The sequence below is a fragment of the Grus americana genome, chromosome 15 (assembly GCF_028858705.1).
Source record: "Grus americana isolate bGruAme1 chromosome 15, bGruAme1.mat, whole genome shotgun sequence".
Taxonomy (NCBI): domain Eukaryota; kingdom Metazoa; phylum Chordata; class Aves; order Gruiformes; family Gruidae; genus Grus; species Grus americana.
The window spans coordinates 4,711,344-4,737,500 of record NC_072866.1 but is presented as its reverse complement, the minus strand read 5'-3'; the positions used below and the strand labels follow the sequence as shown (position 1 = coordinate 4,737,500).

General features: G+C 37.0%; 1 protein-coding gene across 50 annotated transcripts in view; it reads right to left on the bottom strand.

The window, feature by feature from the left end:
• RBFOX1 (RNA binding fox-1 homolog 1) overlaps positions 1 to 26,157 on the bottom strand; it is a 907,584-nt gene that overhangs the window by 5,506 nt on the left and 875,921 nt on the right. For 11 of the 50 annotated variants that reach the window (XM_054843160.1, XM_054843147.1, XM_054843134.1 and 8 more), the window contains one exon: positions 10,686 to 10,738. The exons of the other annotated variants lie outside the window; for them this stretch is intronic. In XM_054843160.1, the coding sequence (XP_054699135.1) occupies positions 10,686 to 10,738 (53 nt within the window). The remainder of the gene's footprint in view (positions 1 to 10,685; positions 10,739 to 26,157) is intronic. 50 annotated transcript variants of the gene reach the window in all.

Below are 26,157 nucleotides of genomic sequence, written 5' to 3'. Positions count from 1 at the left end.
CATCGGTTGATATTCGGTATTGTGAATAAGCCATTTTTTTCCAGCAACAGGCTGGCATTTTGAGCAAATGTAAAGCGTACCTACGTTCTTATAAAGTATTCTATGGCAAAATCTGAATGTTTCACTACAAAGTACAACCATAGTAGCTGAATGCCTTCGGTTGTACTGTCTTGTTTACTTAGTAAATTCAACTTTCTGTTAAGGGATAATACACTAAGAAGCAGTCAATCTATTAAAGCCATGAAAGTACTACACGTTCATGAATGTGGGCTCTATATCTTACCCCACGGCTATGTTTACTCTAGATTTGGGCAGAGAAGTCCTCGTAGCAATCAAAGATACTCATGAATATCCAGGGGAAGCAGCATGTCGGGCAATCACCTTCTATCTCATGGTCTTAAACTCAGGGAAATATGTGTAAAAGACTTGTAGAAAACAAATTAATTTCTCTTTTGCATCCAATATATTGATGAGTGAAGGATTAAATTTATATTTCAATTCCATTTAAATGCTTGGTATCCATGAATACCAATCTTCAGAAATTATCCAAGGCAGTTAACAACAAAGAAACCAGGTGGTTCCCACTAAAAAAAATGGAAGGAAAAATAGCTCAGCTCAGCCTATGTTGGCTAAACGACACTTGGAGATCCTTCAAATTGGAAAGGGGGCATAAGAGTTCTTCGAGCAGGTTGGACACTGACCCCATACTCTGGAGCCTCTTTGGTTGGAAGAACTTCCATAAACCTCGGCCTCCTCATTAGGATGCAAACATTATAATATTTAGAGATTTAAAATACTTCGCTTTGATAGTAACCCTAACAGAACCTCGTATGTCTTGTTCATCTACACTGAAGTGAAGATGACACCTTATTTTCCTCTGCCCATTTTTAGGTCTAAAAATCCATTTTAAACATCATTATAATTTTCATCCTCTCAAGCCAAATCCCATTCAAACAGTACAAAAGCATCTAGAAAGGGAAAATGATTAATTTAAAGCTACGCTTGTTTCCAGCACTATAAATTTCCTTCATATCCCCAGTAACATGGAGGAGGAATTGCATGTACTAGCATTACACACTCTTTAATGTCATGACTATTATTTTTAAAGCAATAGGAATAGGGATACTTTCAATTTTTTTTTTTTTTCCTGATTAACTGGTATCACTGCAACACTGAAGAAGGAATGTAAATTTAGATCTGTCAGACTTACACTGGGTTTGGTCTAGTGTACACCATTAACTACAGTGGGACGTTCCTCCCCCCCAGCTCTGACCCATTTCCAGCTGCAGGGCTGCATCTGGGCTCCCTGCTGCACCCCGTTCCTGCGGGAGCCCTGACACCGTCCCAGTGCCCCACAAAACCAAAACTCTCCTGGGTCACCCATGGCAGGGCATGAAGTGCCCTAAATGCCACCTGTAAGGAAGGAACAAGCCCACATAAATACTGCTCAGGCTTTATTAAATTTTCGGTATATTTAACCCAACTACTGAAGTAACTAGCAAGTTTACACCACTGAGGTAATCAAACATGTTGCTAATAGCATTACATCCATATTTTACAGAAATCTGGACAACTAAGAGGAAAATAGGATAAAAAACCACATTAAGCAATTTCAAAAGAAAGAAAAAAAAATGACTGTTTCAACCCAGCATTTACTTCTGAGTACATTTTTATTACTCTTTTGCCAACGTAGTAATAACTTATTGTCAGTGCTTTACATTATCTTTTTCATCCTACTGTGTAAACCACGTTTCTTCCTTAAAACGAAAGAGTTGTGAAGTAATCCTAATGTGAAAACTGTGGCCTAAGTTAATCCTTGCTCCTTAAAAAGAATGTTTTACATTTATATTATGATAACACTGAAATTTGTACTGTGATATTAACATAAAAATGGTATTTCAGAATTAGCAATGCTTATTATATTCTTGTTAAAATACGAAACACTTCTTCCTTTTCTTTTACAGGATATTGAAATTCCACTTGAACAAATGTGTGCAATGTAAACCTCGAATAGAATAAAATGTAAAAAGCATTCTTCCAAATCTTCTGTAAAAGAAAATAAAGTATATAAAATTAATTGCAAAATTCTCAGTGTTGCACCCTCCTTAGTATACTTGCCATATGTAAGCAGAAACATGGAGGCATATATTTCCAAAGGGGAGAGAATACATGCTCCGATATTATCTGGGAAAAAAATGCATTGAAATTCCTCTGTGATGAACAGACTTTTTTTTTTTCTCCTCAGGGTGACCTCTACCTTCAGAATATGATGGTTTTATTATGATTAATAAATTTCATTTCCACAGAGGAAAGGAACAGTGTCAGCTTAAACTTGAAGCAAGTGGGTTTCTTTTTAAATGCTAATTTTTAAACACGCCCTTGCATGACACCAAATTTAGAAGCTCAGAAGGTTAGCAGAAGAGATTCTGATTTCCATGCTGAAAATAGTACGAAGGATTTAAACCATATTGTCACACTGAAAATCAGTAAGCTAGTTTAGTCACATAGTCATTGGTTCATTTATTCACTATTATGCCAGTATGCTTATTTCTCATTAAAATTAGTGGCATTTAAATGCTTTGTGATAATTTACACTGGAAATAATCATTCTCGGTAAACAATTTAATAAAATTTAGGACATGCAAACGGCAAAGTATTTGGAATAAATTAATACTCAAAGCGATTATCTATGTATTTTACAGGATGTTAAATCAATGCATTAAAACCAATATGTGCACTCACAAATTCTTGTCTAAGAACACATCTGATGAACAATTTTGATGCACCACTAATCAGAACAAAGTAAGTTCCACTATTTTACAGTATACCTGGAACAAGTATTCAGGATATAACAGGGGAAAAAAAAAGTTTACTAGCATTTTGTTACCATACTGGCACTGGTTCTGAAGTTGCTGGACTAACACCTTACTGGGAAATAACTGAGGAAAAAAAAAAAAAAATCAGTGTAGCCGTGCTAACATCTGTAAATGTAGCTGTAAACTATCCACCAAAAGCTCAGTGTATTGTAAATTCTTCTTTACTCATGCTATGTCTCAATTTCTTCAATCATTTCCAGTGCAGGGTTCAAAATTGCAAAAACACTATGTAAAAGGACAATTTGTTGTCCACTGCACAAATAAAAAAAAAAAAAGGAGAATTAAAAATGGTAATCAGTTGTGAGATTTATTTTAGTAGGGCCTTTGAAATTGAATTTCTCTCTTTAAATCATCAGTAGTTGGTACTGCTGAAGTCCCTAAAAACAGAGAAAGCATGTGTCTGTAATTGTAATTACCATTTTAGATTAAGTTCTTTGGTACTATGGCTGTATTTCCATGCACATCTAGGACAGGCAGTGGAGCTCTGATACTGGAGACATTTGGAAGCTTCTTAATAATACACATACTAGAGGGTGTAATAACAACATTAATAAGGAAAAATTCACAGTATAGAATATGAATCGAGTTAACACATTTTCCTCAAGTGATCCGAGAACTACAGAAGGAGAATTTTAAACATGATTTTTTAGGAATTTGATGCACATATCTTTCTGATCATTATAATTCCCACCCCCATTTTTTGAAGTCTACATATTGCTAGAAAAACTATAGAAAATGATGACTCTGTTTAAAGAAATATAAAAAGAGAAGTTAAAAATCTGGTACTACCTCAGCTAAATCTGAATCTGATCTTATCCCCCATTGCTTGCCATATTACAAGCAAAGCGTACGTATCGCTGAAAAGCTCGTATTTCTCACTTTTCCACAATATTCTCCATTCTTTACTAGCTTTGCTTATAATTGAACGATCAAATAATAAATCTGCTGCTTCTTCAGACCTGTATGTGTTGAATCTTCAACCAGAATGACCTTAACTGACTGAGATTCTTGTACTGGCAATTATTACTAAATTTCACGCAAAGGCAACCGAACGCGTGAGACTTGGCTCAGTCCGAGGAGAACAAGTGCCGAGCGCTGGGGCATTCCTGCCCTCCTTGCCCCCAGGAAACGGGCACCACTCAGGACGCGCTGCCTCTTGCTGGTGGCAGGTGGCATGGAAGGGGCAATCCACAGCTCTCCCCGTCACATCTCAATGCAGAATTGCAATAAAATTTTAGGCAAAGGTGTGAAGATTATATTAAAGAATTGGAAGGAAGACAAGGGAAGCAGGGGTTACCTGGCCTCATCCAGACACACGAGTCCAGTAACTAACATCTTGCTCTCTCTCTTGGTCACATCCCTACGACAATACCAAGACACATGACACGAGCAACAGAGTTCCTCTGTATGCGCCCCAGTTACACACCGCGTTGCCGAGCAGTATTTAACCTCGGTGGGCCAACGCCGTGCGGCAGGGGCAGTCCTTTAACTTCAAATTCTTTACTACAGCAGGATGCTACCTGCTTATGGTGCTCAAAGCATGTGCCACCAATCAATTTATTTAATTTTGGATATTCATACCAAGCAACTTCAGGCATTTCAGTCACCCGAATGAGCAATAAGTTTCTCTACGTGTCTCAGAAGGCAATGAGGAGAGTTACCTATCCTATGTTTTTACTTAAGACCAAGGAAAACGATTGAAATGTGACACAAACAGTTTCGAATAAGTTTCCTTGATTGTAAAGGTTAAGAATGCTAAAATCCTCTGTGCAGAGCTTTAAATGCACAATATCAAACAACTAAGATCATTCTACAAGGGAGGACCCATAAAATATTTTGTTGCGTATCATTTTCCTCTTCCGCAACTGATAATGCTTTACGGATCTGCGATGCGGAGCAGAGGAAGAACTGGGAGGCTGTGGTAGAGAGAGGCAGCGCAAGGAAACAGTGAACCCTCAAGGCGTACTGCAGCGCCGAATTCCTCTATGCCTTGAAGGCCATGCGGGATTTCCTAGTCGTAGAGCATTAACATTCCTAGGTTTTCACAGACATGAGGAAACTTGACCACAGTCTACTGTAGGGACAGGGCGGTAACAAAAGATTTCCATGAAGGGATCTTCATAAGTATGCCATCGATGAAATATTAAAAGCAGGCTTTACTTTTTCCTGCAGGTTGGAGCAACAAGAGACTTGAGAAGCCTACTCAGAATTTTCTATACACGGAGAGGAATTTCCAATTCTTGACTGTTTACTGATTTATGTCACATCTGAACTTGGCCAGTTAATTTTTCTTGCTAATTGATGGGGATGTTTTGCAGAAGTTTTGGTCATTGATGCTCAGACCTGATTTTTAATTTGTACTTCTGCAAGTCAACCTGTAGCTTCTTTTGAAGTTTGTCAGATGTTTGCAGCCATCCAAAGCTGAGCTGCCACCTTGTTAAACATTTGAATGCATACAATTGATATTGGTTAATGTGCAGCAAACAGCAGCGCCGGTGCCTTCCCTCCCGAGCTGCCGCTGAATCACTGCTGTGGCACAGCCCCGGGGACAGCCCTCAGCTGAACGCCTTCGCTCAAGTTTCAGTCTCGCTGTCTGGATTTACGCAAGCGTAGGGATTTCGCTTGATGCCTAGTTAAAAATCTAACATAGTTCTATGCTACCAACGCCACCTTTCTGTATAAGCTCTACCCAAAAAAGTTAGACTTTATATAAAAAAGCCACTGGGGAACCTGAGGCTTGCCATCAGGTGACCCTACACCCAGCTGGATTACAATGAAACCAAGTATTTCTTTGATCTGTAGAGCATTTTACTACTACTATCATATTTTGGGGCAATAAACCTTGAATGAATTCTTATCTAGTTCGCTAATAAATATATGGGGTAGTTTGTTTATGAAATTTTAAAGCAGTCTTTTGTGCTTGTGTGTAAAGTTCTGTAGTACGCAATCATATTATTTTTTGTTTAATATTTTAAATGCAATATGATAATCTCAAGATATTAAAACTCAGTCCTTGTTGATTTAATGTATTTGTATATAACCATACATACATGCACAAACACTAACCACCCTCCGTGTGTATATTTTCAGTCCATCGAAGAAAAAAATTTGGGTTGCTTCATTAAGAAAAACCAGTACAGAAGATGCGCACACGCTTATACGCACTTGTTGAGGGCAAACAGAGATTATTCACCATTTCTGTTATCAAAGGAGCTTCACATTGCAAATCCTCCATTTACAAATCACAGAACCTCAGCTTTACTTAATCTTGTCGTGTTGTCACATTTGACTAGCCATGCGAACTGACCTAGAACTGTAAGCACCGGGAAGGCAAGCTGTCAGAGAGATAATGACAAAGATGCCAAAAAGGGCTGCCACTGTTTTCACTGGGTGAGAAAAAGGAATTAATCAAACTCCATGAGAGAAGAACAGAGGATAATCAGTGTTTACTGATTTTTATCAACCGGTCCAATAGCTGAGCATCTTTACCACACGACTACCAAGAGCAGTAAAAGCTGTAACAAATGGAATTCCATATAAGCAACTATTTACAGCAGCAGTAAACACGAGTTTAAACTGCCACATAAAGGACACTGGAATTTATAGACGAAGTTTAATAATGTGCATTAGTACAACATTTCCTAGTCTTTCCAGAGCAAAAACTTCAGTATCTGCTATTTTTCACAGGGAGAAAGCAGTACAGCCTTAAATAAATACTAGCACAAAGATCTTACAGATGCTCCTTCATCCTCATTTTTTTATTTTATCTGATTAGTGGAAGAGCAAAACATAATAATAAAAGCATCTCACAGAAAATTGTTATCTTCCCAGTCAAATTGCTTCATGAAATGAAGTCAAATGCACAGGCAGCAACACTAAAAGGGAAGAGCCTCTCACAACTGAACATACGTCTTTACACAATAATCAAAAAAGGCTGAAACTGCATTTTTCCCAAAGCAGTTTGGAATATGTTTACTTCTTGGAAATTCCTTTCAAAGAGTATAATCTGACGGGTATCTCCTACCAGCCACGTGAACAAGCCCATGAGATGTATGCAAGCACGTATGGCAGACTTCGAACCAGCTACCATTACTTACGTACCGCAGCAGAGGTACGCCACAACAGGCACCTTAACCCTTCTAAGCACTTTGTCAAATGTTAACGTGCTTTTAAATAAGTTTCTCTAAATTTGCTATTGTTTCATTAATTAAATTTGTGGTAGCGTTAGTGTTGACAGGTTAATGATAGTACACAGGAACGTTGCATTGATTTGAGCAACTGCATTTGTTAAAAATTGCCAATATTCTGTTCAAACTATTTCGATAGTACAAACACCAATGTTTGCTTCTTTAAGCTGCCTGATTTTATGAAACGTTTTTCCTAGAGTTATAAAATTAAACCTTTCAGAATGTGTAATCTGTTTTGGAGACTGTCTCTTTCTCCAAATGGAGGTCAATAACTTAATCTAGGACTGTCAACTTCTAAAGCTTTATAATGCATTTCTTTTGCACACACACCCCCCCCCCCAATCCCGCCTCCTGGGGATGATTCTGCTCAAATATGTAAATAAATACAGTCACAATTGGACAGATGTTATATCCACTTCCACCACACTTCATTCCAAATTCAGGTTTATATACACACTTGCCTCTCTCTCTGTTATTTCAAAATCATAAACTGCATATACACTTGGGAAAAAATAATACCAGGCTTGCAATCACACTGGATTTTTTTTGTTTGTAGATGGAAGTTGGATAACAATTAAAAATTGGAGGAAGAAAGAAAGAGCGATATAAATATAGAATAAAAATCATAAAATGTAATATGCAGGTACATCCTAGAATGCACTTGAAAATGACACTACAAAATATTTTTTTCTTTACAAACTATGAATTTCAATCTTACAAAACCTAAAAGAAAAAAAAATGTTGAGCACTGATTTGAAAAATCCATTAAAAATGCTAAAGATTCAAAATGAACAATGTTCCGTAACCGACATGTAAATAAACCACGGGTTTATTCTGGGTCTCTCATACTGATTTATTAGGAGCCGGACAGGGCAAGATGCCCACTGCTCCTATCAGCCAGGAGCCTAACGTACCCACTGTCAGAGGTTTGCTGGAGCAAAGTCTTCAGAGATCCTCGTTAAAATGCCATCGTCAAACTGATGATAGGGGGTTTCGGATAGTGTCCCTGCCTCTGTTCTAGTTCAGGTCTGTTTGCAGCCTCTTTAATCATGCCTGCCAGAGAAGATCTATCCCAGAAGCACAGAACTTCTCTTCTGAAGAGTAATTATTTTTAGCCTCAGAATGCACTGGATGCAATCAAGAGTGAAATATTTTTAAATTTCCCATGGAAGGATCCCTCTGTCAGATACCGGAATAGGTTTTCTTTATATAACGTGCATGCAAGACCAGATATACTTACACAAATAGAAATGTGTATACGGACACGCTATCCGTTCATTAACACGTTTATTTATTCAAGATTACTTTATTCCCCAATGAGACAAGATGTCATGTGGCTGAGGGCTAAGTATCCCCTGGCAGGAATGATAAAGTATTAGGAAGAGAAGAGTGAGTATTACCAGCAGAACCCCCCAAGACCTCCCATTTCCATTTGATGAGAGAGTTCTAACCAAAAGGTTACGTGTTATAGTATTATTATTGGAAATCTACAAACACGCACGTTCTTTACAAGGAAACAATGCAAACATACATATACTCACATTTCAAACATTGAGCATATTATCAGTATCTTCGCTTTATATCAAGTTTACAAACACAGTTGAATTATTGTAATTGAGTTTAGGAGCACTAAAAAAAAGCACTATAAAATTGTACTGTAGGTGTTTGGCATGCATCTGAAAAACCACAGGAACGTTAGCTTTGGTTCTAAAACTTTATGTATCTCTATATATGCTCCACGTATTAAAACACAAAACATCAGATAATAAATTAGTTGAAAGTCAACTTACAGATTTGAAAGACCAAATGCAACTTTGGCAACTTGTACCACAGCAATATGGGCCGGAGAATTATTTTTAAGCCAAAAGTCCTTTAAAGTCTATGACTAAAACTTAGGTATGCGAGAAACAGAAGATACAGGCTTTCATTAGCTTTCTCCTTCAGGTCGTATCACAAAAAAGGCACCTACGGTCACCTCTGACGGGTATGTTTATCACATGGGCAAAACCATACCCAACAAAAACACATTATTGTTGAATCAATTCAACGGAGGTAATCAACTGGTAAACTGAAAAGTTTTAATAGATAAACACAGAGATCCATTTCATTCTGCATAAAGTTCACTGAATTTACTGATAAACAAGAGCTCTATATTTTTGACGTGAATGCCAAAGTAGCGATATATAGAATATGTATAATATAGTCTTGGACACTTTAATTGTGCCTGAACTGAGGGGGGAAAAAAGTCTTTATTATAGAAATAATTATTGCTTAGAAGGGTTCACTCTGCGAAACAGGAAATTGTTTTCAGGAGAAGAAAAATATTAAAGAATTTTCTATCTCGAGAATTCCAAGTGAAAAAAAAAAAAGGTTAAAATAATTATATTTGTTCTTACTTAGCAAGGCCTAGATTTATAAATTAGTAGCCTCCCTGCTACAGCTCACGCTAATCCGGAGCCCAGCAGGAAGCACACGTGAAATGATGAAAGCCAAAATCCAAGTCTAGTGAGATCAAGAAAGTGTCAAATGTTGACTTCTCAAAATGTATTCTCTTAATGATTTAGGCCTTTGAAAAATCTATGTTAAATCAGGTTTTGTTTCAGAAGAACTTTTCAGATTACCACCACAAATGCTACGGTTAGCATACAGATTATTACAATTTCAGCATATTTCGACTTTAGCTATGATCTTCTTTTTCATAAATAAGTGCTCTTTATTCATTTCTATGTAGGTCGCTATGGCATAAACAGAAAACTCTTCACCTTTCATTTATTTCTGCTAACGTAAAACTCTATAAATAAACACTTAATACCAACATTTTGTGTCACACTATATATCCTTTCGTCCTTCAACCCAAGCAGCTTCTTGTACGTCCCGGAACTGTTACTATTTCTTTTGGCTTTTGATTCCTTACGTCGTGACATAATACCATCCTTACCTGAATTAAGACTAAGATTGTTCAAACTCTACTGCTTAAAAGAGAGACAATCCCTCGACATATTCAATATATTTAGAAGTTACCATTACCTTTTAAAAACATTGTTCGCTCTTCTGTACCCAGGGCTTACAACAAGATAGTATGTTAGCAAAGCAGCTAAGACTTTTTACTTACTAGAGAGCGATCCTCTGAAGACACAGACCCTCTCTCCCACTATCTCATCCATAGGATAGACTTTGTGAGTGCTTTAGGGTCTGCAGCACCCTTGTGGGCAATATTTGCCCCCAAAGAGTTGAAAAGAAAATCGTTAAATCTATAGCACTTACAACATCCTACATACATCTAAGCCTTTACTCTTTGCATTAGTTCTGTTTGTTTTGGCTTTTTTAAAGTCACAATCTTGATCGTACTGCCCAGCAAGTATTTATTAGAAAGAAGGCTTAACATATCCTTACTTTTCTAGGCCATATGATATTTAAACTGGAAATAAAACACCAAAGTCAGCAAAATATCCTAATCTCTTTTATATGGCAGAACCTATAGGCTCAAGCTACAAATTAATTAAACTGTTCCAAAGATTTATACTACGGACTTTCCTATGCTTTCTCTTACGATTAAATGCAGCATGTGAAAAAGGATATTGAGACCTGGATGGATGCATCAAGAAGTATCAATGATTGTTACCTGCAGAGGTGTTACAAGAAATTTCATCTGCTGCAACGAAGACGAATTGATTTCTGCAAGAGAAGATAAAATTCACAATACTGCTTGCTGACTGGGAAATGTGCTAGCTGCCAATTGACTTGATGTTTACAGATGGGGTAGGGTAAGGGTGCTCAATTTTAATGAATGTAGCAAGAAAAAGTGTTGACGTATTTCAGTACTATAGAGTTTATAAGGATCATGAGGTAGACATGCTGGGATCTTTTAAATGAAATAATGGTGACATTTGGATATGGACTATGTACAAACTCTTGCATTGGAAGCTTCATGTTTAGTGTCACAGATATGTCAATATATTTATGAAACCTAATAAAAATAAAACAGTATTTATATTGATATAGATATTAAAGGGCACTACTGCAAAATATGTAAAAAGCGGTTTTTGAAAAAAATAATTGCAATTTACTTCGTGCATCTGAAAGGAGGATATTGAAAGTAAAATAGTTTGCTTTTTATATGTCTAGTATGATTGCAATCAGAAAATGAATTTTCTCCTATTTATTAAAAAATGACATAGTATATTCTCATATACTGTCATCCAAATACATACAAAAGTCTGTTGCAGAATCTTAGGAGAATAAGCTAGAGATATGAGTAATTTAATATAAACCTTCTCTTGCAAAATTCTTTTTTTAAACCAGGTAACATAAAAAGAGAAATGCTAAATATACTAATATTTCAAAATGCAGAAAACTTCGCTAAGGCACAAATCCTGATTTGTCCTTTCCGAAATCAAAGCAAACAGGATTTGGGTTGGTGGAAACCATGTTTAAGGATTACCATCAAAGGATTCCTTTAAATGCACATACATAGCTTCCTTGAATTAAGAACAAAGAACCTGGGCAAAGTTTTAACACTGGGGTGCTGTTTTCCTCCAAATTGCGTGTAGCTCCTCCACCCTGCACTGCTCGGCATGGTGAAAAACTGAGGCTTTCTGTTTTGCACAGCTTTAATGCAAGAGTCTACCAAACAGGAGCTAGAAGGAATGTGTTCTAGCTTGTACCGCGGAGTACCTGTAAAACTGAGCTCTGCGAGATGGTGAAAGCTCTGCCAAGCATTAAGTACTCTGAGGATCCTACTGGAAACTATTCCGTTCAGGAGCAAACGTCTCTTAGGGGTAACAGAACCTTGAAGAGTTAAGCCCTAAGAGAACAAAATCTGTTTCTATTACTTCACCTCCAATGTATTAAAGAGATTTGAAATCCTCCTTTAGAAAGAGAACCTTGTTCCTTAGAAGTTCATATTCTGGGAAAAAACAAACCAAGGAATCTGTAATCCATACTATGGGGACAGGATGGATTAAGATCCAAAGCAGTATCTGGTCACTGCCTCTGCCCTACCTCCGAGATGCTAACACCTGCCTTTGAGCGTGAATGAACTCAGTGATCATACGGCACATTCTTTCGCTGTCAATTCGATGTACAGATTGGTAGTTTCGCTCTTTATTTTGTCATCTGCAGCAACTTCGCAGGCTAATGAGATCTGCCTTGCAGGTAATGCCAAAGAGAACTTAAAAAAATGAAGGGGCATAAATTTAACATTATAAATACAGAGCTACTCTGTATTTCATAGGTAGTATAATTTGTCACTGTGTTTACCACTATCACTTCTTTTATTATCACCTCTTGTGATAATTATACAGAGAGAAACAGTTATATGTTTGCCTAAAAGGGATTCGGCCAGTAGCAATACAGAATTACCAGCCACAGTTTTACAGAAAATCCTTTTGATTCATTTCTATGAAGTTATTAAACTGCCCTCTCATCCAAATGAAAAGCTCACTTGTCCTTAAATACTGCCTCTAAAGTGGCTAGCCGAGAAACTCCTCCTCTTTGTCTCTGGTCAGAACGTTTGTTGTTACTGAACGCTGAGCCACATACACTCCACCTTCAGATGCCAAAGCACAGAACTATCTGGAAGTACGACGTGCTGGGTTAGTCACAGCCAGGCCCCACGACACTAACTGCTACCTGTCTTTTGGAGCCACAGACGTTACTGAAACTGCTCTGAAATCTTACTTTTTATTACCGACTCTTTACTAATTAACTGGCAGAAAATGAATTTTACAAAATGTAACCCAAAGTGATACCTGTTCAAAAACCATCTACCAGAAACATTCCTTGTTATACTGCTTCAGTTTACACAGGAAGATGCTATTTTTTCCTGTATTTTGATTTTGTAAAATTAATTTCACAACTCCATAAATCAATTTTAAAAGGAGAAAGTTACGTATTGGTCAGCATCACAACTGTGAGAATGAAAAGTAAAACTAAATGCTGAGTTCGATAAGCCAGTTCAGTTTTTTTATAACTAACTAGGTGTTATTTGTAACAATTACAAGCGATTGTTTAGAAGTTTGATGGCTTTAATGTTTTTATAGTGGCAGGTTTTTATGTAGTTAAATTCCATAGTGATTTTTTACACAGACCTAGAGGGAGAACTGATAACCAGGGTGTCACTGTACACAAACGTCACACCTGATGTCCAAAGCAAGTATTGTGCCTTAGCGTGGACAACCCCATAGTCTGCGGACTGAGTCCTTCGGAGTTAAGCCGACACTGCGGTGCATCGTATTCTGTCTGTCCTAAGACAAGCAGACCTGGAGAAGGGCAGCTAAGCCTACCCAGTCCTTCGCCAGTGCAGGGCTGTTCCCTTTAAAGACCAATTTTATGCACTGCCTGTATTGAGAGTACAAGGCTTAAAAACCTCGCAGGTAAGGTATGGTGAAAATTCATGATGCTTTTTCGGTTGTTTTAATGTTCCTCATCATTTCCGCACTTTTTATTGATTCAAAGAGGTACAAGAAATGTAAGCGGACCTAACCTTATTATACAATAAGCCCTCCTCAATTATTAAGATACAGAAATGCTTCCATCAATTTAATTTGTGTATTAACAGTGAAAGTATCGAACAAATTTTTTACTGCCTATTGTTTTATAGTTCAGATGTAAAAGAACACACATTTAAAATCCAGAAAACTTTTTTTTTTCTTTAAATAAAATTTTTTGAAGTTGTTACTGGTTGTAAAGGAGATAAACAGAAAAACCAATTGAGAGATTCACGTGACAAATACATTGACCTGAATGTGGAGTTGGATATATTCAGTTTGCCTGGTTGATATTCACACCCTGGGCTAAATGCAATCCCTTGAAGTGCTGGAGTGGCACCCTTTGGCAGCCTGAGCTCTCCGATGGCAACCCAGAGAGTGTGGGTCAGGAAAATGTACTTCTGGGATGCAAAATGCCTCTGTTCCATCTGAGCAGCTATTGCTTCCCAAGGGCAAACACTTCTGCGTGCTATTACTTCTCTCAATCCTCTACCTCGGTTTCTTATTTCTTCCATTAAATTGAAAACTACTGCAGATTTTTACCAGTATGGTAATAAAGAGATTTTTAAAGTTGGAAAAAAAAAACCAACCAAAAACGTTTAAACATTCGAGGTATTTCCTGAACTCACACAGAAACAGAGGGAGAGGACAGCAAAAGTAATACGAAGTGATTTGAGGCTCTTTCAAAATATTTTCAGGTTCCACTTTATCACCTGACTAAAAGTACCCTGTTCCAGATTACAGCAGGCCACTGAACTGAAAGACTTCGATAACAAAGAATTCAAACCAAAAGATTTAAGCAAGTGAAGGACAGAAATTTAAGTGAAGCTTGACTAAGGTTTTTCATTATATACACTATTTAGTGAAAAATATGACTAATTACAAATGACTTCAGTACATGTGACGTACTCACAGAAACTAGGCCTTCTGGACTGTGCAATTTTGTTTAATTTTATTTTATTTTTAAATACCATAGCCTAATTTCTTCAGTATGTCTATACTACCACAAGTTAATTAAGAGGCCTAAGATATTTCATAAATACATGCATATCAACACTGAATTTAAGCTTAGGTAAGGCTTTAGACATGAAATTTAGTAGAACCATGCCAACAATTTGTAATTACTATGTAGTATTTTTAGCTTTTATTCTGTAAGCATGTTTAAATAGGCTTGACTCTCTCTTAATCTATATATCCTGAGAGTTAGTTTCAAGTCAGAGATACCTGATATTCCAGTGAGGTTGATTACCTTTTAGCATACAGGTATTTTACACGCTCCGTCAGGAGAAAAGAAGATTATTAACAGCGTTTCTGCTTAATGAACATTTATGACTTCCTTCAAAATTTTCCAAAATCCCCTTCGTGCTTCCCATCCTCATAAACACCAAGACCAATGATCTCAGCTACCGGACTGTCAAACAGACCCCAGCACGGAGAGGGGAATTCTCTTCTATAGCATCTCTGATACAATACTGAACTTTAGGCTCCCTCACACGTGACAGTTTTGTTAAATATTGAAACTCTGATAATTCAGTTGCACGTGAATATATACAACTTTTATCACATTTTCTACACCTAAATAGTCTTTATTTTAAAGGTTAGTGGCAACTGAAAGTGGAATGGAGCTGAGAAGGAGCAGCAGCTTATAACAGAGACCGGGTGTACAGTACCGACCTAACTGCTGCTCCTGCCTGACCCGTACACCATTTGCTTACTTCACGTTTAGTTGGAAGAATCAGAACCTGGAATTGGGCCATAGGCAGAGATTCAGAGAGTGGGTCTCAGATGCTCTTTTTTATGACTTGAGGGATCTAACCATCATGAAGCACAATGCCAACCTAATTTCAAGACAGACTGTTACTCTGAGTGCTCCCCCTAAAAGTTTCCGGATAGTCGCCCCACGCTGGGAAAGGACGTGCTCTCCTTCCTTTCTCTGCACTACTCCACATTCCTAAACCAGCAGAAAGCATCAGCCTGCTACTGCATTTTCCCTCCTAGTCACTGGCCCCGCTGTTCTTCAGATGTACAGAAGTCCTGACAGCCGTGTCTGGAAGTTTATACACGTAGGTCATTGTGGGTGTCAGACCCCAGGCTGGTAGGGCATATGGGACAAATTACTAAGTGCTGTCTGTCCCCTATCTTCTCCCTAAAAGTCTGGATGACAGTTGGACTTTTCAACACTCTTTATATTCTACAAAGCAGGTGATTAAGAACAAAATTCTGACACATGTATAATTTCACCCAGCACTCCCAGAAGTTTTTAGTCCCTCCTCTTGGCAGCACAGAGCTTCCATAAACCAGAAGCCATAATAGAGGTGGGATTTTCAGAAATCAAGACTTCCCTAAAACTAATCACACTAACTCTAGGAAATCTGAAGCGTAAAAGAAATTATAATCCACTGACATGCAGCGATTATGTTTCATACACCACTATTCTTGGAATTTGCTTACTAACTTCACAAAACTAGACAGGCTTGCTTAACACAGAGGTGCAGCCCCCCCTCCCAAAAATGTAGCGACTGCTGCTAACAGTGCAGAGCCCCAGATATGGGGCAATCCATATATGCAATATATAATATATGATATATGCAATCCGTTGACTTTTTCTAGTAAGACCACCGTGGGATTTACAAATACAGTCAGTATTTAGATTTCGTGGCTCAGAACCTCAGCCGGTGAAATTGCTGCAGCTTAACTGACAGCACTGACTTCACAGGAGCTATTCCAAATTGTGTCCTCCAAGGACCTGGTGCTAACCGTATAGTGTGACAATGATTCTTCCCAGAAGTGTTATATGTGGTACATCTATACATTTCTCCGTTATATCTTTAAAGATACTTTCCTTTTCCTTCATACTCTAACTTTAAGGCTTCGGTGCTCTTGTTCGGATTCTGATGTTGAGGGCTCTTTCACTATGAATTACTACATGGCTGGCAGCTGGCTGCCTGCATGGCTTCTGTAGTATTCAAGTAGGGACAACGTTTCAGAGTTTCCCTCTAAAATAATTTGATGAAGTCCTCCCCAACTCCCTCCTCCTGATGTCCTAAATTTAAATATCAAGGCTATCAAAGAATTTTAAATTTTTAATATTAGTATAACAACTGTAATAAGAAGGTTGATTTTACTATTATCGTGCTTTATATTCCCATTACTGTAAGATCAAAGTACATTATCATACTCAGAGCATTTGAATCACAACACAAAGACAACTAAACAACTTTACAGCCATACCTATAAGATATATTAAATGAAGAATAAGACTATAAACAGAAAGTAATTCATGCGGTATCGAGCTTCAACAACACTAACAGTAACTTGTTTGCCCTGATGTGCTTTAGGAAAGAATATTTTACTTTTAGACTAATTTCTTCCATGCCAGGTTATTCTGTTCTGCCGAATTGCTTGTTCAGCCTAACTACTACTAATGATGGCAAGGCAAAGAGGAAGTTGCAGATATTCTGCTTGCAGAAAACTTAGGTTTTCTGCTTTCACTGTCAAAAGAGAACGCATCTCCCACCTCCATCATTCCTGCCCATTTCATTAAACGCTCCTTTCTGAAATTTTCACTTGGAGGTGCCTCGGAGTAAAACCCTGCACCGAAAGAAATTAATGGAGCTACTTTTGTGAATATTATCTCTCGGAAAACACTGAAGCTCATCTCGATTGCCCAAGCAAAGGCACCTCGTCCGTCTGCCTGGACTCAGCTGCCGCTCCAGAAGGTCCGGTGCCAGCTCTGCCTGCGTGGGTGTCTCGGTGCCCCAGAGTGCCTCACCTGGCACAAGACGCCCGTTTCCACGTGGATTAACCAAGCCCTTAATTTGACTGCCAGGGTAGGCACCTCTGCATGGCTTTTTATCTGTGTGGGCTCTGTGCTGGATACGGGACATTTCAGTGTGATTTAGCCAAGGACAAGATGTCTCTAACATAATTCACGCTGCCAAAGACAGCGGAAAAGTTGAGAAATCTCTCTCATTAAATTTTATCCTGCCACCAGTCAGACAACGCCTTGAACAGGAATAATTTGTTTTAATACCAAAAAAGCACTTTTGCAATTGTGAGAAGCACACCTTCAAGACAAGAAATAAAATAAAATTTAAAAAAAAAAAAAAATCCCTAACTCCTCTGGACACCAGTGGAAACGTGCATTCCCAAGACCTGTATAATAATACACCTGTATTATTACATTTACTCAGAGAAAAAAAAAAAAAAAACAAAAACCAACCCTCAAAAATCTAAAGGGAAAAATGGTCAACCAAAGATGCTTTCTCATAATTTGTATTCTCATGTCAGGCTCTCCCCCGCAGGTAGGCAGGCGTCTGTCTTAGCTCTTCTGTTGAACTAACTAACCAACCAAGCCACCCACTCAAATGTTACAAGAGAGAGACTCCTTTTAGCATAGCTTAACGTTAATACTGTAGAGCCTGTTAGGGAAACGACAGGGTGTCCACACCGCGCAGTGCAGACCTGATCCTCCCGTGGCAAAGCCTTGCATGCGAACGCTCCCTCTCTCTCCTCCCGCTGCCCCTCCAAGACTGTGTGTGAAGAACATTGCTAGCAAATCGGTGCTATTCGTTGCAACTTAGTATAGTTGTTGTGCAATTTAGTATAGTTGCTGTGAAAAATACGTTTCTTTTTAATATACTGCCAAAATGTGGATGATGTCTTACTTCACAGCCCGTGGGAAAATCTGTAGCCTTTTCACCTCCGTTTTAGATCTACACATATTTTATTTCCTGATTTATTTATTAAATCAGAGCTATACAAATACGCTTAGTTCTAATTCATGTTACCTGCTGTATCAGTGGAATTTTTCTGTGTGACATATTATGCAATATATTATACATACTAGAAATGTATTTATTATTAATAATACAATCTACATAGTATATGTATGCAAGAGGAAGATGATTTTTAAGTGGATCTTAGCATTTTGAAGTGAAACCTAAAACTAATAGGTGAAATTCTGAACACCACATTAATCAACAGCAGAATTCCTACCGATGTCAGTGGCATAACTGCTCTAACATTATTCGCCTTTACCGTCATTAACACGGTCTACGCACCTAAGCTAAATCTTTGCAGAAGTAATCCAGTAATTTTATTCAGAAGTGTTCCATGTCAGCAATGTAAACTGATGTCACTATGACCCGGGAATGCTAAATTAAGGCTATTTTTGAAGTTTCATCATTTATATTTGAAAATTGGTTTTTCATTACTGTATTTTGGACATATTTTTCACTCTCTTTAGGGCAAACAGTACAGCATTTTGCAGTCAGCTTTGTGTAAAGAATCACTATTTTATCCAGTAAAATCATAATAAAATATGTATTTATTTCATTGGGGATCTATTTGTTATGTATATCATGAAATCTTTAAAACAATGTCTCATTAAAACTTTATATTTGTTTCTGATTTCATAATGATTATTATGGTTTACTAGTAACCATCATTTTATCCACAATAAAGCCTCCTCACATACAGAGGTATAACTGTAAAACTTCTTTAGCAGTAACAACAATTCTTTCCCTTTATTTTATTTTAATGTTTGAAGGACTTTACAAATTACTTTACAACAACATTTTTTCATATTATAACTGAAATACCATATATATGAAAACCTTGCCAGGATTATTTAAGAATTCATTCAAGAAAAACAAAATGCGAGTCTAGAGGCTGGTACACATTTGGTTTAAATGAAGATTTTGGTTTTTTCTGCATGTGTATGAAACTTCCTATAGCAGTTTTCACAAAAAAAGGTGGTGTTTAAGATATGTGGGTAAACTTTCTACTCCCATTCCTGCTGTGCAGTGTATTCTTACAAACTGCTGTTTTGCCACAGGTGCGTTCCTAGAGTATTAGAAACCTGAGAAGCCCAAAGGTACGTGAAAAAAAAAAAATCTATTTATATACCTAATCAACAGCTTTGGACTCCTTTGAGGTGGGAACCACCACAGTAAAAACATACAAGAGTGTAAATTGCCTCTTTCTTGATTAAGTTCATCTACATAGTTATTTAAAGTTTGTTCTTCTAACACTTCCTCACCTTGCCTAAAAGACATCGCAAATCCATACGGACTATATCCAATTCATTCCACATCTTATTAGTAACATGTCATTCCTTCACCTTCCCCGACTCTTTCACAACGCTCGTAATTCCTCCTCGCTCCCCGAGCCCCCGCAGTGGGGGCTCTCAGGTTGACGATACTTCTGGCACCTTCTGACCTGCCTCTTTGTGGTCCATCAAGCCAACGATCTGAGAACTACGCAGTGCGTAATTAGACACTGCCACATCCAAAGGAACCCTTACGGTCTGTCATGTCACAGGCACTGACCCAACAGACTGTAACAGTTTTGGGCTGCTGGACTAGGAATCAATGTTTTAGTAAGTCCCTAACTCCGTATTTATCCAGTCTGCTGAATACAACGCACTTAAAAATTATAAAGTCACGCTTTCTTTCAATATCCTCTAAGAGTGAAGAAGCCCGTATGAACTATTAAAGAGAGGATTCCTACTTTAAAAATGTTAACCAATCCTTTTTCCACCTCTTTTTTTTAGAGGAAAAACATGCATGAAAAGGCATCAAAGGAATATATTTATAATGATGGTTATTTACTATGAACTTTTATTTTAAAATAAGAAACTCCCAGGTTAAAACTCATGCTACATGACCTGATGCAGGCTAGATGTATTACACAAAAAGAAAGCAAGGATATTAAAGTTGATATGTAAATGTCAGAATAGGTGCTCTGATTGTTTTTGGCTTTGTTTTTTTAAATTCTAAGCACTTAACAGCTTCCACTATGTTCAAGAAGAAACTGGCAGCAAAAGTACTCAGCATCTTTAAACTCGGAGCACTTTAGGAAGCGAGGTTTGGAAATCTAGGCTCTAGTATCCCTCCACCTTCTCTCTCAATTTTTTCTTCCTGATTCCCAGCGTGGATGCCAAAGCAGATTTTACGGTAATAGCCAAGCCTGTCCTTGTCTATGGGGATTCTTAAAATATCCCTTGATATTACGGTGAAGGAGAATGGAAATTACAGGAAGGAGAAGTAGAAGCAGGGTATGAAGAATGCAAGCTCTGACATGATAAAAGTTTCATAATCGATGTTTACCATCATTCTGGGCCAGGAGCCTAAGCTTTTTCACTACTGTATTACCTCTGATTTGAAGTGGGAGTAGTTGAATAGTTACATGGATGTTACATGAACACGGATATTACACACAGGTGAATCAAGCCTTCCAAGTTATCAGAAAACATGCTAATTCTACCAAATATTAGAGGAACACTTTAAAACATCAAAGTATATAAAGTAGCTTCCTAGACTTGGTAGGAGATTGTATTTTTATGAAATGTAATTGTTTGCCGTGTTTTCCTACATTAATATGACTCCCTGTGTGTCCCCCAGAAGGGGTGTATCTACAATATTTTAGAATGAACCATGTTTCAATCATTAGAAAGTACTCTGAGCAATACATTTTGATTTCAGGAAATTCCTTTCAAATTGCTCTACATGAAACTCTCTGTTCATAGTATTTTAAACTCTTTCATTGGTTGTTTTTCCTACTACATTCTCTTTATTCGTATTCATCCATATTTACTTCCTCATTCCTTCACTGAAAGGTACTGGTATGGCCAAGAGTCATACACCCCAGTCGTTCCCAAACCTGTGATGAATATGGATTATGAAATATTAACGTGATGGCAGTGATCCCCTAGTTTGCCACAGATCAGATACAGACATAAAGACACACACGCCTAATAGGTAGATGCCCACCTCCGTTACCTCTCTGTAATAGCAAAGTGAATGATTTTATTTTTATATGAAGTATTAGGGAATAAACAAGCTTTAGCTACTACACAGGATAACCAGAAAAAACCTAGACCAATCAAACATCACCACGTCAAACCTAAGTGTGTGAAGAAGCGTTAAATATATGCTAGATGATTGCTGCTACAAAAGCTGAACACAACCTTTGTACCTGGTCACGGTGCTAACTGATCCTTCTCACGCTCACAGTTATGGCTACACAATTCCTGCTTATGTGTCATCCTGGCCCCCAAACTTCTCCGTTTCTCCAGATTCAACTTATATAGCAAAATTCAAAAAGGCTTGAAGGTTCCAGCTGGGAGTAGAAAAGTTATCGCTATACTCTTTTTTTTTTTTTTCCCCCACTTCCAACCCAATTTCTTTAGGAATTAAAACTGTGTAAGGAAGCTCTTTTTTCTAAATCTTAAAAAGTACAATCGTGAAATGAATGAAGTACTACACTTTAAAATATTTATCCTTCCATAAAATTATTTAATGGAAAATTAAATTCTGACTGAACATGCTATTATATTTTATATGCTCTCAAAACCTTAATTTGAAAATAATTTGAATAAAACTATAGTGGTTTTCATTGTTTATTCATAAAATAGAAGATCTTAAAGTCTGTAATATGAAATAAAAAAATCACCTCCATCTACAGAAGCTCACATTTTATATTTTGTGTATTTTTAGTCTTCATTCTAATTTCTCATTTTTTTAATGAGCATGTTTCCAATTAAATGAAACCTGTACCTATTCTATTTTAGGATAATCTGACCAAAAATATCAAGTATTACTCTCTACGATTTGCCCAAAGAGAACTGGAAAATGTATTAAATTATATTTATGTAGACATTAGTACTTTGACAAAAATGAATACTCCACGTAGGCACGTTAAAAATGTAAACTCTGAGAATATCAGGATTTTACCAGGAGTAAGATTTTGGATCTGGAAGATACAGAACTTCCATATGACAAAAATCTCCTGCCTCAAGAGTCATACAAGATCCTCTGTATGACCACAGAACATGTATGTAACACAAACTGAGAGAGAAAAAAGTTATATATATATATATATTTGATGCTACAAAGTGTTATGTGCAAAATATTTTTGAATATGCCTTATTTGCTTTTAAAAAAGATTAGTGAAAAAAAAAGAGGTCAGCTTCCAGTGCCGAGGGATCTAACCCAGACGACAGAGAAGTCAATGGGAATCTTCCCATTGTTTGTTGTGACATTTAAATTGGACAACGTATTAGAAAAAGGGAATTACGCTCAGAGCGAAATACCTCTGTACATATGTACGCGTGTGCGCGCCCGTGTGTGTGCACGTGCGTGTTTGTGGGTGGGTGATGGATGGGGGATGTGTGTATACATATGAATATGCAATCATACATATATAAACACACATCATTATCATCGTTAAGTGTAAGAGGGTTAGCAAGCAGTACAAGTGAAATGACTCTGCCTTTCAGACAAGGCTAGCTGACTGTTATCGGGGTCTTGGTTTATTACACTACCATATACACTTTCATAAATATTGCTGACAAAGTTCATATGCAAGAAAGGAACATTTTTCTTACTCCGATCGAAGATGCAATAATCAAATCATAAAACACAAAACCAAGAGCCAATCAATGTGAATAAGTCTGCCCATAGGCTTAATTCAAGCAAGCCATTCACTGAGCTATGTGATGGATCTGTCAAATCCCAAACAGCGTTACAGACATACTAGCGACATCGAGTGAACATGCAATGACAAAATGACAATACGCCCCACTGCCATGCTTTGACTTGCTCTACCTTGTAAACAGAAAACGTGATGACTTTGCTAGTTTCTCTTACTTTAGACTTGGGCAGAAATCTAACTATACTTTTATTTATGTTTTTTAAAAATACTACATGGAAGGTGAATAAAAGCTGTACAAACATTTTACTGACATCTGATTGAGTGTCTTTTGCACATCCTTACAATTATTTGTTCCAAACACTATCGGTTTAAAGAGTTTGGCAGGCAAAGCTCCAGAATGGTGAAGAACATGTATAGACTAGTAGGTCCCCTTTTATCAGTTACAAGAATTGGAAAACGTATCAAAAAATATTTTAAATATTGGAAAGTTAAACATGATTTTTTTGATCAAGTTTTGCAAAGAGCTTCAAATCTTTAAGTGCAATTTAGCATGATGATAGATCGCGCAGCATAAAAATCCAATTCTAAATTTTTTTTAAGTTGTATTCACTGACTGTATAGCTTCATAAATAAAATGTACCTTTTGGTTTTGTTGGTTTTGGTTTACAATCCTAAAACAATTGGAGAAATCTGCAAGGAAGGTCTACCTCTGTTGTGAAATTCTTGTTAGGAGTACGTGATTTGTCTTAACGAATACTTAGGGGTTTGCGCTGATTTGTTTCATGAGATTTCCTTGCCACCTGATTCTCCCCGTATGCCTGTTCTTTGCCTATTTCCAGCTGTGACAAACAAGGATACCATTGCATTTCTTCACAGCAGAGCTCTCTCCCAGCGATCGCTATCCATTGACTTGGGGTATTGATCCTGGAGTCCCAAATCTTTCTGTTAACCTTTATTTTTAATTTACCAAAACAAGTCCCCAATCTAAAGATTTCCTCTTTCCATCTCCTGACTTAAGAAGAATGTCCAATATGGAACATTGCCATTCATTATGTATGTGAGCTGTGACCAAAAAAATAAAGCTTTTCATATTTTTTACTCATTTATATGAAGTAGTATTTCCATGATATGTTACTGCTTCAATAGCACGTACTCACTGGTCCTCACTCCATTTTTCTGGGCATTGTTTGCACGTAAACAGTAAATATATTTCATGTGTAATTAAATTAAGTAGGGGCTCAAATCAGCACTAAATTAAGTGTATAAGAGAGATGAAATCTTCAATATTGTCAGAGGACAGCAGATGATTATTGCATTGAGAAGAAAAGATACAAGCAGTGGTACTGAACTATTTCAGCGCTTTCAATATTAATAATTCACAAAAGTTGCTAAATTAAATTCATTAAAAAATGAATGAAAAGTTAATCAAATTAAGCAAACTGTAGTTGTGAGTAATCAGAGGTATCCATGTTTGCACATAGTTTCCCATATGCAATGAAATGTTTGAGCAGATCGTTGTTTGGTTTGTTCTCTATGCTAGTGTTAGGATTCTCCCATGAAGAAATTCAGTTACAATATTTGTAATTAAGACAAGAAACCATATTCAGTTGGGGGAAGCAGATTGAAGATGAGAGTTAACCACATTTAAAAAGAGAAGCTAAATTAAAAAAAATCCAAAAGATACCAAATTCATTTAAGATATTTAAAATTATGCAAGCAAAGACAGGTTATTACAATTCTAATTATACACAAAGTGTATCTGAAAACTAGACATTTTTTCCAAAAAATAATTAAGGGTTGTAACAACCGCATTCCTACTGATGCCATCTCAAGCTTCCTTTACAGCATTTAAGAGCACTATCTTCTTAGAGAAATCCTGTACTTTTTTTGTCAGCATAACTCTTAGTGACGTTGACTCTCTAGCCATAGCAGAACATGTGACCAACTGATGTTTCACCTTACAGCATTTGATTTGTTTTATGAGAAGGTACATTAATTCATAATTAAAGCATTTAAAAGTCATCTTGATAGTGTTCCGTTTCTCTACGTAACATATAGGTTTTCAGAAATTCGTTTAGTCGTAGGAATAAACACCCTATAAAATGATCCAGGGACACCTGAACGATATCTGGCAAAAAATGACTAACCACAGGAGATTATTTATAATTTTGTCCTTTCGGTTTCCTAAGTTTTTAGAAGCAGGAATTGTTTTTTATTATAAGCTCACAGAAGAACACTAGAGCTGCGACGTGCTAACACGCCTTTGTGGAAATGAAATGAAACTGCTGAGTAGCACTTCACCTTTGCAGGTTACCCTAAGCAGAAACAGTACGTCGCGAACAGAGTGCGTACAGCACGTATCTAGTTGATATTACTGATCCAAAATTAATAGAAAGTAACTTGCTTACCTGTCTGACACAGCATGCCTCAGCCACACATGCAAATTATTTTATTCACATAACTTTAAAAAATATATCCTCATTACCCAGAATAAGCACTTGAAAGGCAAATATGCATGCATAGCATTGTAACATTCATACCATGGTACTTGGTTCTAAAAATACAGAATCCATGAACAGCATTTCAAGCTAAGAAATAGTTCACTGAAATTTCTTAATCTGTTGATTTCTTTAAGCAACACACATGTAAAACAGTGTCTAATTTAGCATCTAAAGAAATTTTTCAATACATATTCAAGACTTAAGAAATTCTCTCTATGATTCCAAGGGAAAATTTTCTTATATCAGGAATTGAGAAGTGTGACCTTACTTCTCGCTGCTATTGTGAAGCAAAATATATGCACGTATCTGTCTTTCACAATATACATCCTCGCTTTACGACTGTACGCTCTTCAAGGACTCGAAAAGTATTAAAGATAGCATAGATTTTGTTTAGGGTACAGTTGATGAAGAAAACATAGGATATTCTTTCATTTCATTATGAAATCATGTCCACGCACTGCAAAGAGTTAATTATATGCAATTTGACAAAATTCTATTCCTGCTGAAGTCAACAGCAATTTAGACATTGACTTCAAAGGGGTCCCAATTTTCATCTTGCCAGAGGACAAGTTAATTTATGTGACATCACTTTTAGTTTATACAAGTTCAGTCTTTGCATGTTACTCTCATGCAGATTTAAATAATCTTTTATTCCTGGTACTATTTC